The sequence below is a fragment of the Haliotis asinina genome, chromosome 7, assembly GCF_037392515.1.
Source record: "Haliotis asinina isolate JCU_RB_2024 chromosome 7, JCU_Hal_asi_v2, whole genome shotgun sequence".
NCBI classification, from domain to species: Eukaryota; Metazoa; Mollusca; class Gastropoda; order Lepetellida; family Haliotidae; genus Haliotis; species Haliotis asinina.
The window spans coordinates 57448623-57461756 of NC_090286.1; the positions used below are offsets into that span (position 1 = coordinate 57448623).

The following is a 13134-nucleotide window of genomic DNA, read 5'->3' on the forward strand; positions in this document are numbered from 1 at the left end:
ACACCGTACAGCGTATTTTTGTCACAATATGGTCTTACTCTAAACACACTTGTGAAGTCACGCAGCAATACCCGTCTCCCACAAACAGAGCGTAATAAAATGAAAATCATAATCAATATCATTTTTCATTTCACACGAAAAAGTGACGTTTCTTTTGACAGGATTTAATTTGTAACCACACGCAACTCAAAAGTTAAAAGTTTAATTAAGATTACTCGTATCTAGCATATTACCATAAGCACCAAAGTATGTTCAAGCTCAACTGACAACAAACCAAGACACAAGGTACCAGGAGACACGCTGAAATATTGACGTTGCAGACTAGGATGCATTGGCAATGAATTCAGCATATCGGAATCCAGACTTTGATCTGGGAGGACGTGCTGAGTGATTCTCGTTGACCAGAACCTACAGGTAGGCTCTTCCGTCAGAACACTGATAAGGAAGTGATGAAATTGTACGTTAACGGATAGGTCGGATAAATAGCCAATGGAAGATGTTTAAGGTCGGTATAAATGACTATGTTCAAAAACTATTTAAAACCTAATGGAACATTCGTAACAACAATGGAAGCTATTAAACAGACACACTTTCAGCAGTGTGTCTCAGTATAAGTAGGTATATGTTTGAGGATGACAAATGTACCCCTACCGTAGTTTGGTATAAAGAGTACACAAACCGATAGTTTGCATTGCAGTCATTTTCATTTTCCGCATGTAGCGTAAACGTCCCAACCGAAACAAGCGTAGATTATCCTTGTGTTGATGTCCGTCCATCTCACTTGAGCTGGTTTCCAATTTGAAACGAGTTATCTGATTCGATCAAAATTACATACCATCAAATACAAAGAGTTCCTCTCTGGACGCACCATGGTGTCTCAGCGTCAACTCCAATTTCGACGTTCCCATACTCTCATGACGATCAACAAGACGATACGACAATATGAGAAATGTTCTCAACGAATCCACGACCACTCTGCTAACTGGATGCTAGTACCGAGTGATCAGCAATGCTGAACGGACAACTCACGCTGTAAAGTAAATAAATACACGTATTTATTTTTTCATGTCAGCATTTGTTTCTAAGTATGCTCGTCTAGGCGTTCGACAGATGTACATTTATGCAGCCCATCGGTTCCACGATGGTCTGGAAACATTCAGCCAACATATTATGAGGAAGATTTTAAACATTATCGCGTGTGTCGATACATAAAATGAAAAGAATTCTATGATGGACTCAGTGATATACTACTAGTATCATATATATATATATAAAACGTTCGATATATCAGATTAAGATATGTCAGAATGCTATTCACTATGCATACTCGACACATAACTCAGCCCCGTTCGAAACATTTTTTTTTGTAATTTATTCACCTGTTATACACCTGCATGCATTGCGAACAATCTAAATACCCAACAGGCACACACTCGTCTCCACGTAAATACACATTAGCCTTGCACAAGTTTCCCGACTGGTACTGGATACAATCAGTGGAGTATTTCTATCCAGCGATCTATAATGCTGATTTGACCGCGATAACATTGCCTGTATACAGTCATTGTAAGCCTCGTATATCTAGGTATGTGTTTTCTTATAATCTAACACACATAATGGAACATTTAGTCGCCCCGTACAAGGCACGGCTCCAACTCGGGGCACGGTTAGTACTATTGAACGGTCAATGCGCGTGTAGGGATTCGTGAACCTGGCTTTGCTCCAACTCACAGATATATTATGGTGTACATTTAGAGTTAATACAAGTGCAGTTCAGACAACGATATTTAGTGACATGAAGTGAAGTTTCCAAGGAAGTTATGAATGAAGAAAATCCTATTGAAATTTTGAAAGGCTTCTTAAAGAAATGAAATTTGTAAGGATGTTCAGTCATGAATAGCGTCTAATGAAACGATTAGACTGTGTTTGCATGTTCCGTTCTGGTCACCTGACGCAGAGACCACACGGAGATATCCTGTGGTGTGTCAGGAGGCTGGAATCAAGGAGATCACGACTAGCTATTGTCAGAAACAGATCTGAGATTGGTATCACCGGCGACTGCTCGTATCAGTTCGTGTGTAGCCTACCCTAAACAAAGGGAGAGTTACGTCCCTTGTCTACCAGGTCACGAGAGAGTGGCTCCCCTTTTGGCGAGATCTCTGCCCTTTGACGTGATTCCCGTCAGATTAGATATCGCTTAGTCTGCCACAGTATCGATCTTCATGAACTACTGATTGAAACAATTCAAAGGAGTATTAGTTGCCGTTTTGTCACAATAGACATCGATCAGACAGAGGTCGGTTGACTTGCAGTGTCAGCTAGGACAGCCATTCAGGTGTGAGGGAATACCTATAGATTTCTTATTACTCCTCTCTAGGGATAATAAATGTCCCATACAACAGCGTGTTGGAGCTACCGCCAGACTAACCGCGACAGCCCTTCCTCACGTCTCACACCGACGACCAGGTAAGCTTATTATTATAATTATGAATATTATGTTTAAAAATCGCAAAAAGGATATTTTGTTTTCGATACGATCCTGTTCAGGTAACACTTTATCTATTTCTCTAAAGTCCTTGAGTATTTTGTTTTTCGCCAACAGCTTTCTTCTCACAACATATGTTGTGTTATTGTGATCATTAGTATTGCTGTAAATCAAAGGCAACGCCATGGCCTCACGACTGCGAACAGTGCCACCGACAACCAGAACGTGCTCGACTGACAAACTCCTTACACGACCAAAAGGAAAACAAACAGTGCTGGTGAGTAAAACCAAATTATTGAAACGTCTCTTGACAAGTTATTATGTACAAGTATCAAAGCATTTTGCAAGCTTTCTGAGACTCTTCCTTGACATTCTCACTACATTCATTAAGGATATGTGTATAAGACTGGACGCTAGTGAACCGACCTTTGGGAGGTTGTCCTCTATTAGGATTACTGTGGAATCCCAGAACAAAGAAGTCATCACGTTGCCATCTTATGGGACAGAGACTCCTTTCTTCCAAGAAGGAGGTTCTTGTTCTGACCGTAAGTTCCTGACTGATTCTGGGTAACCCACGAATGCACATTACTCAACACGATCAGCTGGAGATGACGATTGTAAAGCTCCAATGTCATTCGATACATTCCTAAAAATGGCCCAGTTGCCTCTTGCGATATGTTAACTGTATTGGCAACGTTTCATGAGTCGTACACCATTCCTAAACGTAGGTACTTAGCTTTCTGACTCGTGTAGTGCTAGGTTGTAATAAAGGTTAAATGTCAAATGTAATCATGGTTTCATTATAACAGATTTTGTAAAGTACGCATGGTATACATGCACAACACATATACTCATAAGGATTACAATTGTTGATTTGAAAGCATTATGCCTGTCCTGAAGTGGTAAAAGTTTTCCATATGAAGCTTGAATTATTGGTCAGGGCCAAGGCAAAGTCATTTACTCACTGTATTAAATGAGGTGAAACGTGTTGAATCAGCATTTTACATATAGGCATTTACCACAATGGTTTAGATCACTCGTGGAGAAGCATTTGCTGGCATGTTTGTGTCGTAACCATCATAACACCATCGTCTGCCCAGCGTGTACGGTGTCGTATCAGGGTGCCGACGTTTAAATCGCTATGTCCTGACGATCACCTATATACGACCACTGAGAAACACGAAGCCAAGGGACAGGTGTCATAGGGAAGACGAGAAGAATGCTCACCTGTGTTTCAATGCATATCAGTGGGATCTCCCAGTTCATATACATTACTCTTGTCAGCCGTACGTCCAATCGATGAAAAACTAATTCAGCTGTACACACAAAGGATTTGAGGATTTGAAAACTAGTAAACAGGTTTGAGTTTGACATATGCAACTTAACATTAACAACCCTTCCGTTTTGACATTCATGTCAACCCAACGCCTTATACAGTCTCCCTACAAATCCACACGTGAATGTCTACCTCGGTTGGGTGGCGTTCGCTCGTTCCGTCGAAGACCCGGGTTCGATTTCCCACATGGGCACAGTGTGTGAAACACCTTTCTGATGTCCATCGCTGTGATGGTGCTAGAATGCACGTAAAATCATGTTCACCTCCCTCCCGATCTTACACGAAATATTTACGTACTTCGCCATCACATCCCTTCACCTCTACACACCCCACCCTCACCTAACTCCTCCCCCGACGTCTGTGTCACATGGCATCCCCATCCCACATCCCATCAGTAGTGCTCCCATCCCACAGAGGTGTTAACTGATTGATGTACTGGAAGCTGTATCACGCTGTGTTGTAATGTACACGTTGTCGCAACATTATTGCCGTCATTGTAGGCAGCTACAACCATTCAAAACTACTTCAACAACTGACAGGCGACTGCATCTCCTGGGAGAAATGGATGTCGTGACTGCAAACAGTAGTCATTATTTATGAATGTAAGTATGACCGTGGAGTCCCTGACGGACAGTTTACTACAGGAAATAGCCTACCAACCACCCGTTAGGCTTGTCCGCCATTCCGCAGGTAAGTAAACGACGGTTCTATTCAACCATTCACCAACCGATTTGGTGTACGATTTGGTGAAGGAGACACACTGACGGCGGTGAGCAATGACATACACATACAGATAGATTACGATTCGATTCTGACTTGGTTGAAACTTGGATGAAACATTGTTGACTCTTGCCTAAAACTGAATCATTATTGAACCGACACGACCATGTTCATCCTGCCAGCAACTCCTTGTAGAAAATAGATGATGAGTACTACAGTCCGTTACATTATGAAGTGGGTCCCATCCGACAATCGGTAGGCTATGGTGTTGATATTTTATGTTGGTCTGGACAGTATAGTAACGAAGTTGACATTCCTTTGCTAACTGCACTAGTATATGTAAAGCAATCAGCATAATCAGGTATTCGGTTATTAAGCCAGGGTTTAGCCACGTGTGTCTCACAGTCGTGAATAGCCCAGCTTAACCGTTACAATGAGGCAAATGACTGTCGAGGCGCGATTCAACAGGAAGGCCAGGGGGACTAACAACGAGTAAATACCAGTGATTTATAATCCTTCGAGGAGGTAGAGTGTTGAATTTGCCGAGTTGTATCACCCGCAGCTATTACGGTCGTCCGTCCTGGCAACAGGCTGTCGCAGTGTTCCATCGACCTACCAACCTACACTGTACATTCCCTAGCGTCCGCCCGTGCGGGTAGCTGGGTATGAGGACTTGCTGACAGGTGTAATAATGCACGTGTAACACGATCTTCTTCAAGTAGGGTATCTCTGGGACACCATGACTGCAGACGAGAGCGAGGAGCATACATGTGTACTCACACTGACGTGAGGATCGTCCCTGTCATTGAGATAGATAGTTAGTGAAGTTCACCATGACATTAGTTAAATGTTGTTCGGGCAAGCAGGTTGCTAACCAAGAGTGTCTTGAATCATTGCAGCGGCTTCGCACCCCTGATCACTTACCCATGGATCACAGCGCAGCTCAAGCCCGACATCAGGCACAACAGCAGCGACACCGGCGTCACACCATAGTCCACGATGTTCGCAAGGCTTCCCTTGACAGTGAAAATCTTCGACAGTATAGCAAGCGGAGGTTTGAGTTCGCCATCAAAAACCTTTCCAATTCTGATCCAGCTGTGAACATATTCCGCATTAATGACGTGCCTCGCCCAAACACCACCCCACATCTGCCCACCCAGACATGCTCCAACTCTCTGAGGACGGGTCCAACCCAGTATGGCAGTGTGCTGTACAACAAGAAGCCGATGATGCTCAGTTCCATCCGGGTTCGACCCAAGTCAGAACCCGGAAAGTACTCTCATACAAGGGGAAGGACCAACCCCGGTATAGAGAGAGCCTTGCACCAAAGTAACAGTGACTACATGGTGAGGTGTACATCAGATACACGGGGTCAGACACCATGGCCTCATAGCAAAACCTCTCGGCATCCCAGCTCAGATCACTTCCTTATCCCTAATGACGGTGTTAGAGAATTCCCTCCAGACTATGTTAATGATAGGTTCCAAGAAAACACCGTCGATGGCAGCACGTGTACCCGGATCTCTTCCCGACCCGAGGTGTGTTTTATGACGTCTCTGTCAGCACGGAGAGAAGGTTACATGGCCGACAACATCTCGGACACATCCAGCGGTTCACGACATCATCAACAACAATCAACCTCGCTGACAAGTCCACTTCCGTCGCAATGGTAAGTTGAAAGTTAATTCATCGTATTGGCGAACAGAAGAATCTTTTTTTAAAACATGTTTTGGCGAACCCTGTAGAAATTGACAGAGCTGAACAGAATTATGTACCTTTGCTGCTGGTTCTTGAAATTATGAGTTCGATCCTTGGCTTTCATCGTTACCTATATCATTTTCTTCGTTGTATGATAACTTGCTGTGATATAACCAAAATAACAGTTATATCGGCGTTTAATATATTTAATATATTTATCATATTTAAAATTAAAGATCCCCAGAAAACACCCTCGATGGGGTATGGGTTATTGTTCGTTGGTGGGTTTGTAACTTAACGCCATATTCAACAATATTCCAGCTATATGGTGGTGGGTTGTAAATAATCGAGTCTGGACCAGACCAGTCCTATTCTAAACCCCGAACTTCACGGGTAGCATGAGTTAAAGGCACAGTTTGGTTACCTGTGCGATCAGAGCACATGGGTACGATGTCTCCAAAAGGTTGTCATGCTCAGTGTTTTGACTGCATGTCGTCATGTCCCTGGACGTGGATCAATAATCATGTTGTTAGTCACTGGATTGATTGGTCTAGGTTCGTACCCCGATTGATTAGTTCAGAGTACGACCTTAAACAGAAACATGCGACAAATTTCGATTACATAAGCCAGAAAAATGCAACAATAGTAATATTTAATAACCTGTAACGGACAATGACCGTTCGGTGCTTGCAATCAAAGTAAAAACAAAATTGTTATAAAATCATGGTAGCTACTATATGCTATCTACATGTCACTATCGCATCCGTGTATCATCAGCGCCCTATTACACTGAATACCCCTAGAAGACCTCTTACATTTTATTTTCATACTTGCCACTGAATACTCTGCGGCAAGCATTCATGCATTTCACAGTACTAGTGAGCTTTCTTTACCGGAATTACAGGGTTTCACAATATGTAAGTACTGTATGTGCTAAGTGAGGTCTTTGTATAGAGTGGACATCAGAACAGCATCTACAAGCACCTGTCAATAAAACAACAAACTCCTTGTAGGTAAGGTATTGTCCTGACAAAGACACGCTTGGAACCCTCGTAGACACTAGCGCACACAATAACCCGCGGGGCTTGAACAGAATAACCGATTGATTCCATTATCATATGTCTGTAAACTGATAAAAGGCAGAATAAATGATTTCGGCACAGAACAAAAGCTTTGAACACTTGCCAATACGATAAGATAAGCTTTTTATTCAAAATGGAATACGATATCATGATAGTTGTTCTAGGTACTCCACTACCTTCTGTGTGCATGTCTTGACGTTCGATACGGAAAACACGGTCAAGAGTTAGGAATATGGAAAATGATGTAATGCAAAATAGACACATTATGATTCAGTGAAAACACACACACACACACACATACACACACCACCCGTTTCACTCCAACGATGATACCACTCCCCCAACACACAGACGCACACACACACACATACACACACCACTCCTTTCACTCCAACGATGATACCACTCCCCTAATACACAGACGCACACACACACACATACACACACCACTCGTTTCACTCCCACGATGATACCACTCCCCCAATACACAGACGCACACACACACATACACACACCGCTTGTTTCACTCCCACGATGATACCACTCCCCCAATACACAGACGCACACACACATCATCATCATCCTGTACCCATTTCGACTTGTCAGTGAAGAGTCCATGCACTCCCATTTTGAAATAGCCGTTTGATATTACTGTTTTCCCTTATCAAACTGCTGACACAAACACTCACAACAGTTAAGATGCTTTTCTTGCAATTTGGGCAGTTTGAATGTTGTTATCTCCAGTGGACAGACGGTAAATTTTGCACAGGATAATTGTATCGACGATTATGTTACTGCGATCCTTAAGCACAGTGGGTGATTAACAATAATGCAAATTCTTGATATGCAGTACCTACCTGCTCAATCCTTTAAGCTGGGATTACTGTGGACCGATTAGTGTGGGGTAATCTACGTTCTAATCTGATTGTCGTATGCAATGACTGGCAAGCGGACAATGTTCAGCTTGGAGAGGATTACATCTGCGTGTCAACGCGCGTCGTCACGTTAGATGTTGCCCTGTTTTTCCTGATATTGTAACCGTGAAGGTCCGGGTGAGAATATTAGCCTTGTCGAAAGAGGCGACTAACGGGATCGGGTGGTCAGGCTTGCTGACTTGCGTGGCACATATTATCGGTTCCCAATTGCGTAGATGGATGCCCATGATGTTGATCTCTGGAGTGTCTGGTCCAGTTTCGATTATTTACAGACCGCCGTCATATAGCTGGAATATTGCTTAGTGCGGCATACACTAAACTCGCTCACTGGTATCGATGTAGAAGTATATTTCAATGATATTGTATAATGACTCCCACACTGATAGTCGTTGTAAGATCACTTCAAAACAAGGGCAGTTGTTATCTGGAGGTTTGCCCAGAGACATTTGCTGCCGGGAGGGTTCCACGGAAGCAGTTGTTGGAAGGAGGTTTCCGCGAAGGTAGTTGTAATCATGGGGTTTCCTCAGAGGTAGTTGTTTTCAGGAGGTTCCAGCAGAGGCAGCTGTCAGGTTTCCGCTCAAGTACATGTAGTTGCCATGACGTTTCGACACGTGTAGTTGTTTTCACACACATGTCAGGTTTGTTCAGAGGCAGTTGTTATCAGGTTTCCACAGAAGTAGTTGTCATGAGGTTTCAACAGAGGTAGTTGCTATCATGAGGTTTCCATAGAGGTAGTTGTTATCAGGAGGTTCCAGCAGAGGCATTTGTCAGGTTTCTACTCATGCACATGTAGTTGCCAGGAGGTTTCGACACGTGTAGATGTTCTCATTGGGTTTCCACAGTGGTAATTGTTATCATGGCGTTTCCACAGATGTAGTTGTTATCAGGAGGTTTACACTGTGGTAGTTGTTGTGGTAGGTTTCCACAGGGGTAGTCCTTGTCAGGTTTCCACTCAGGTACATGTACAGGGGGTTCAGGGGGTTCCGACACATGTATTTGTTGTTAGGTTTCCGCAGAAGTAGTTGTTATCAGGAGGTTCCAACAGAGGCAGTTGTCAGGTTTCCACTGATATGCATGTAGTTGCTAGACGATTTCGGCGCGTGTAGTTGTTGCCAGGAGGTTTCCGCTCATCAAGGTGTTGCCAGGAGGTTTCCGTAGGTTGATGTGATTAGTGTTTGTATTTGGTGAGAAGTGTTTGGTAGTAGACATTCTTGTTTGACTGTGCTCGTTTCTGTCTGGTAGTAGTTGTGCGTTTGCTTGTGTGTATGAAGCCGTGGTAATGTTTCGAATTGTTAATGTGCGTTGTTTAAACTCTGGAGTACAATATGACTGTATCTTCAGTTGTCTTTGGCAAAGTAGGGACTCGCTCGGGAAAACAGTCGACGTGACTTGGTGTTTCTCAATTTCATGGATGGATGTTCATGATCTTTAACACTAGATAGTACGATCTAGACGCGATTATGTACAGACCACCACCAGTAAACTGGAATATTGTTGAATGCGGCTGCATCAAACAAACAAACAAATGTATCTCAGGATCCTGACGGAAGCCAAGCTGAAACAACACTGTGACCGCGATAAGACCAGGTGTATCGATCCGTCGAATATATTGAGCGTCTTAACCCGATCGATGCCCGCTGAGCATGTAACAGGGTTTGAGGTATTATGTGGCCAACACCGGGGTATTCATAGGACAACGGAACTGTCTGAGTGCTGCGTATTTGCAACAAGAGTGTCATTGTAGCTGATAGAATTTAAGCCATTCGTTAACACCCCCTCTCCCACAACCCACAACACAAACTGTTTATGAGCTCCACTTGGTAACTAGCCGTATGTAAGATCTCCCATGAACGCCGAGTGCTGCCACAAATCATGAATCCATGTTGTTAAGTCTAGGCAAACAAGTCAAGACTATAATGGCCTTTATCGAATCCATTATCATTAATGTGGATGTGTAATACGATCTGGAGCCTTAGCTACCTTGGAGGACTTTATTCCAGTGGCTCTGTGATCAACTCAGTGTCAGTAATGTCAGCCGAGTGTACAATGACTTGTGATCTACTTACGTTAGGGGAAAGTTCACATAGCTCGTTGTGATCAGCGATCAACTTATGGCAGTGTAGATGTATATAGCTATCTGTGACGTGTGGTTCGATGTTTGTCACAAACATCATTGATCTGTGTTTAACTCATGTCAGTACCCGTTCTATGATCTCAGTAAAATACCACGTTCAATCAACGCGTATAATTTAAACATGCACATCGGATGTCGGTAATATTATCAAGAGTAACAAACACTACGAAAACGTTAGCGTATTGTGATTAATGTAAATACAAAAACAAACTGAAGCCATGATATGAGTGCATCTCTGAAACGAGTCATACAATATTATGGTATGTGTGACAATTGATCAAGGCTAAACCCTCATTCATTTAAGTATTTCCATGTGGGAATCGAACCAGTATTGTGAAACTTTCGATTACCTGGTTTGCCATCCGTATTGTATACACGTACCTAAAATATTTGTTGGTAATTGCATCTGGGGTATCTTGTTATATACTATTGACTATGTTAGTTACAGTATTTTCTTAGAAATATCTTTTTCTCTGCAGTCGCTGGGCAACACCTAACGTGGCTCGACCGGGCGAATCCATACACAGGGTGAACATCGGTAGACTTGGCAGACCTTTGACGGGGAAATGGCGGACCGGAAGTGACTGTTCTTCATCCGGGTCACTGTCTTCAGACGACACTTCCATGTCAGAACGGCCGAAGTGTTGGGTTGATGACGTCACAATATCAAGTGATGCATCTCAACACTCGCAGGAAGTCATGGAGGCCGTTACTGCAACTGATAAAAATACGCAAAAAATGCCCGCTAATCCAAAAGAAGCTACCAAAATGGGTCCTCAGAAGGGTCTATCCTCTCAAATTGAAGGCTCAAAACTTAATCGACAAAAGTCGTCTGCTAATCTTATAGAGGGCCCAAAGAACACACAGAAGGAGACTTCTAACTTTGTTGATGGAGCCAAGCTGAAACGATCTGGTTCTGGACTTGTCAATGTGAATGAGCAAGTAGGTTCTGAAACTGTCCCAGGAGAGCTGGATGGCGATGTTGAGGACGCTGAGAAAGGCATCGGCGATTTTAAGGACGTTCCTGAGAATGTGTTTCCTACTTTTCTCTGTCCGAGCAGTGAGAAGAAGTCCAGACAAACAGCGCTTAAATACTGGCTTGCTAACACCTGCTTCTCTTGTGCAGACAGGCGTGTACCCCTGGTATGAATCTCCGACGTCATGGAACATATCACAGACTGCCTTCTTGAATGTAAGCGATATACAAAGTAACAGATATGTGACAGCTGCATGTTGTATTAGTCTGGTTAGATTATAGTGAGAGGGAATGTAAATGTTTCTAGGATAGTACGGTTTGAAGTGTGTCTGTGGATACGCAGTACGATTGGCGTTTTCCTGAAGACAGAGTGTAAGGTTTGGAAAATCGTTACAGACCGGGAGCGGGATGAAGTGTTCTCATAGATAACGAGCAGAGGTAGACTATTTCTAAGGGCAAGTTACAGCTGTGGGATATTCCAGTGGATACTGCAAAAGAGGAAAATATTTTAGATGATAGGGAGTCGGGACGAAATGTTCCCGTGGACAAGTAGTAGTGGCGGCGGTAATAGGATAGAAGACAGAGAGTATAAGGTGTTAGGTACGTCTACGGATATTGAATCTGTTTCTGAGGCTAAGTGGTAGGGTTGAGATAGTTTTATATTTTACGAGTGTTTTAGAAAGGTGAATAGGTTCTGAGTACAGCTGTCGGAGATGGTTTCTAGTGAAAGGATGGATCAGAGACGATCTGTATAAATTGGGGTTGATGATTGGAGTTCCAATCATCTCTAATGGAAATGTTAGGAACCACGCAGTTATCTGCGTGACAGAAATGTTCTATACACACCATATACATTGTTCAGGAAGCAAGGAGAATTCAGACCACAGATGTGGCTGTAGATTTGCGTGAACATCTAAACTAATTGTCAACAATCCAGGCTCCATTTTCCAATCAACCGGGAAGTTTACATGAATACTGAAGTAGTTATTTACACATTCAGTTAGATATAATTGGATTGACGTTGCTCTGAACTGTTTACTTGGACTGCACTGCGACCTAATCAAGCCTATTAAACATTCATTGTCATTCTATACGGTCCTGTGAGTACAAGACAATCCATTGTTAATAAATATTTATTGCAGAATAGTCTATTTTGTGTAACTTATGTTTGTGCAAGTGCTAGAGAAAATGTAATTGTGATAATGCCTCATCTATAGGAAGTCTGTCCATGCTGGTAAAGGCAGAAAGTCATACTTCACTTCCGGAACACATATCTAATTTTTTATTGAACAGGTGGTCCACGATGGGTACACCGTAAATGTCTCTAGACATGGAATTGCCGAGAGACAACAATCGCAACGCATATGTAGCCAAGTCACATGCTGTATCCTACGGAGCACGAAATAAATACACTAGTAAATGATGATGAATAAAACGACACAGGCAGAAAAAGCGTATGCGAAGGGAATGTATTTAATAGTGGTGTCATATAATTTTGGACCTTACCTTTGCAGCCTTGGAAAGTATAGTAACACGTGATACCGCGTGTACTGTTTTGGTCAAGTTAGCTATGACCACCAGAGTCTTACAAACTATTTACTGGGCAATATTATAAAAATCGTCGACATCTCGAAAGTGTAACAAGCATGGCATAAACCACACAATTATGCAATTCGGATTACGCGTGTATTTGGTGTCAATGAAGATATCAACACCAAACTACAACTGACCCATGAAACTATGACCGAAGCCACATCATTTAATAGAA

The 13134-nt window shown here is 42.8% G+C and overlaps 1 protein-coding gene across 1 annotated transcript; it reads left to right on the top strand.

Moving 5' to 3' along the window:
• Positions 1–2399: 2399 nt before the first annotated feature.
• LOC137291271 (uncharacterized) lies at positions 2400–12515 on the top strand. Its single transcript, XM_067822573.1, has 4 exons — positions 2400–2466; positions 2662–2762; positions 5441–6210; positions 10870–12515. Exons 2-4 carry the CDS (start codon positions 2670–2672, stop codon positions 11537–11539), a joined length of 1533 nt encoding a protein of 510 aa, XP_067678674.1. The 5' UTR covers positions 2400–2466; positions 2662–2669; the 3' UTR covers positions 11540–12515.
• The last annotated feature ends 619 nt before the right edge of the window (positions 12516–13134 follow it).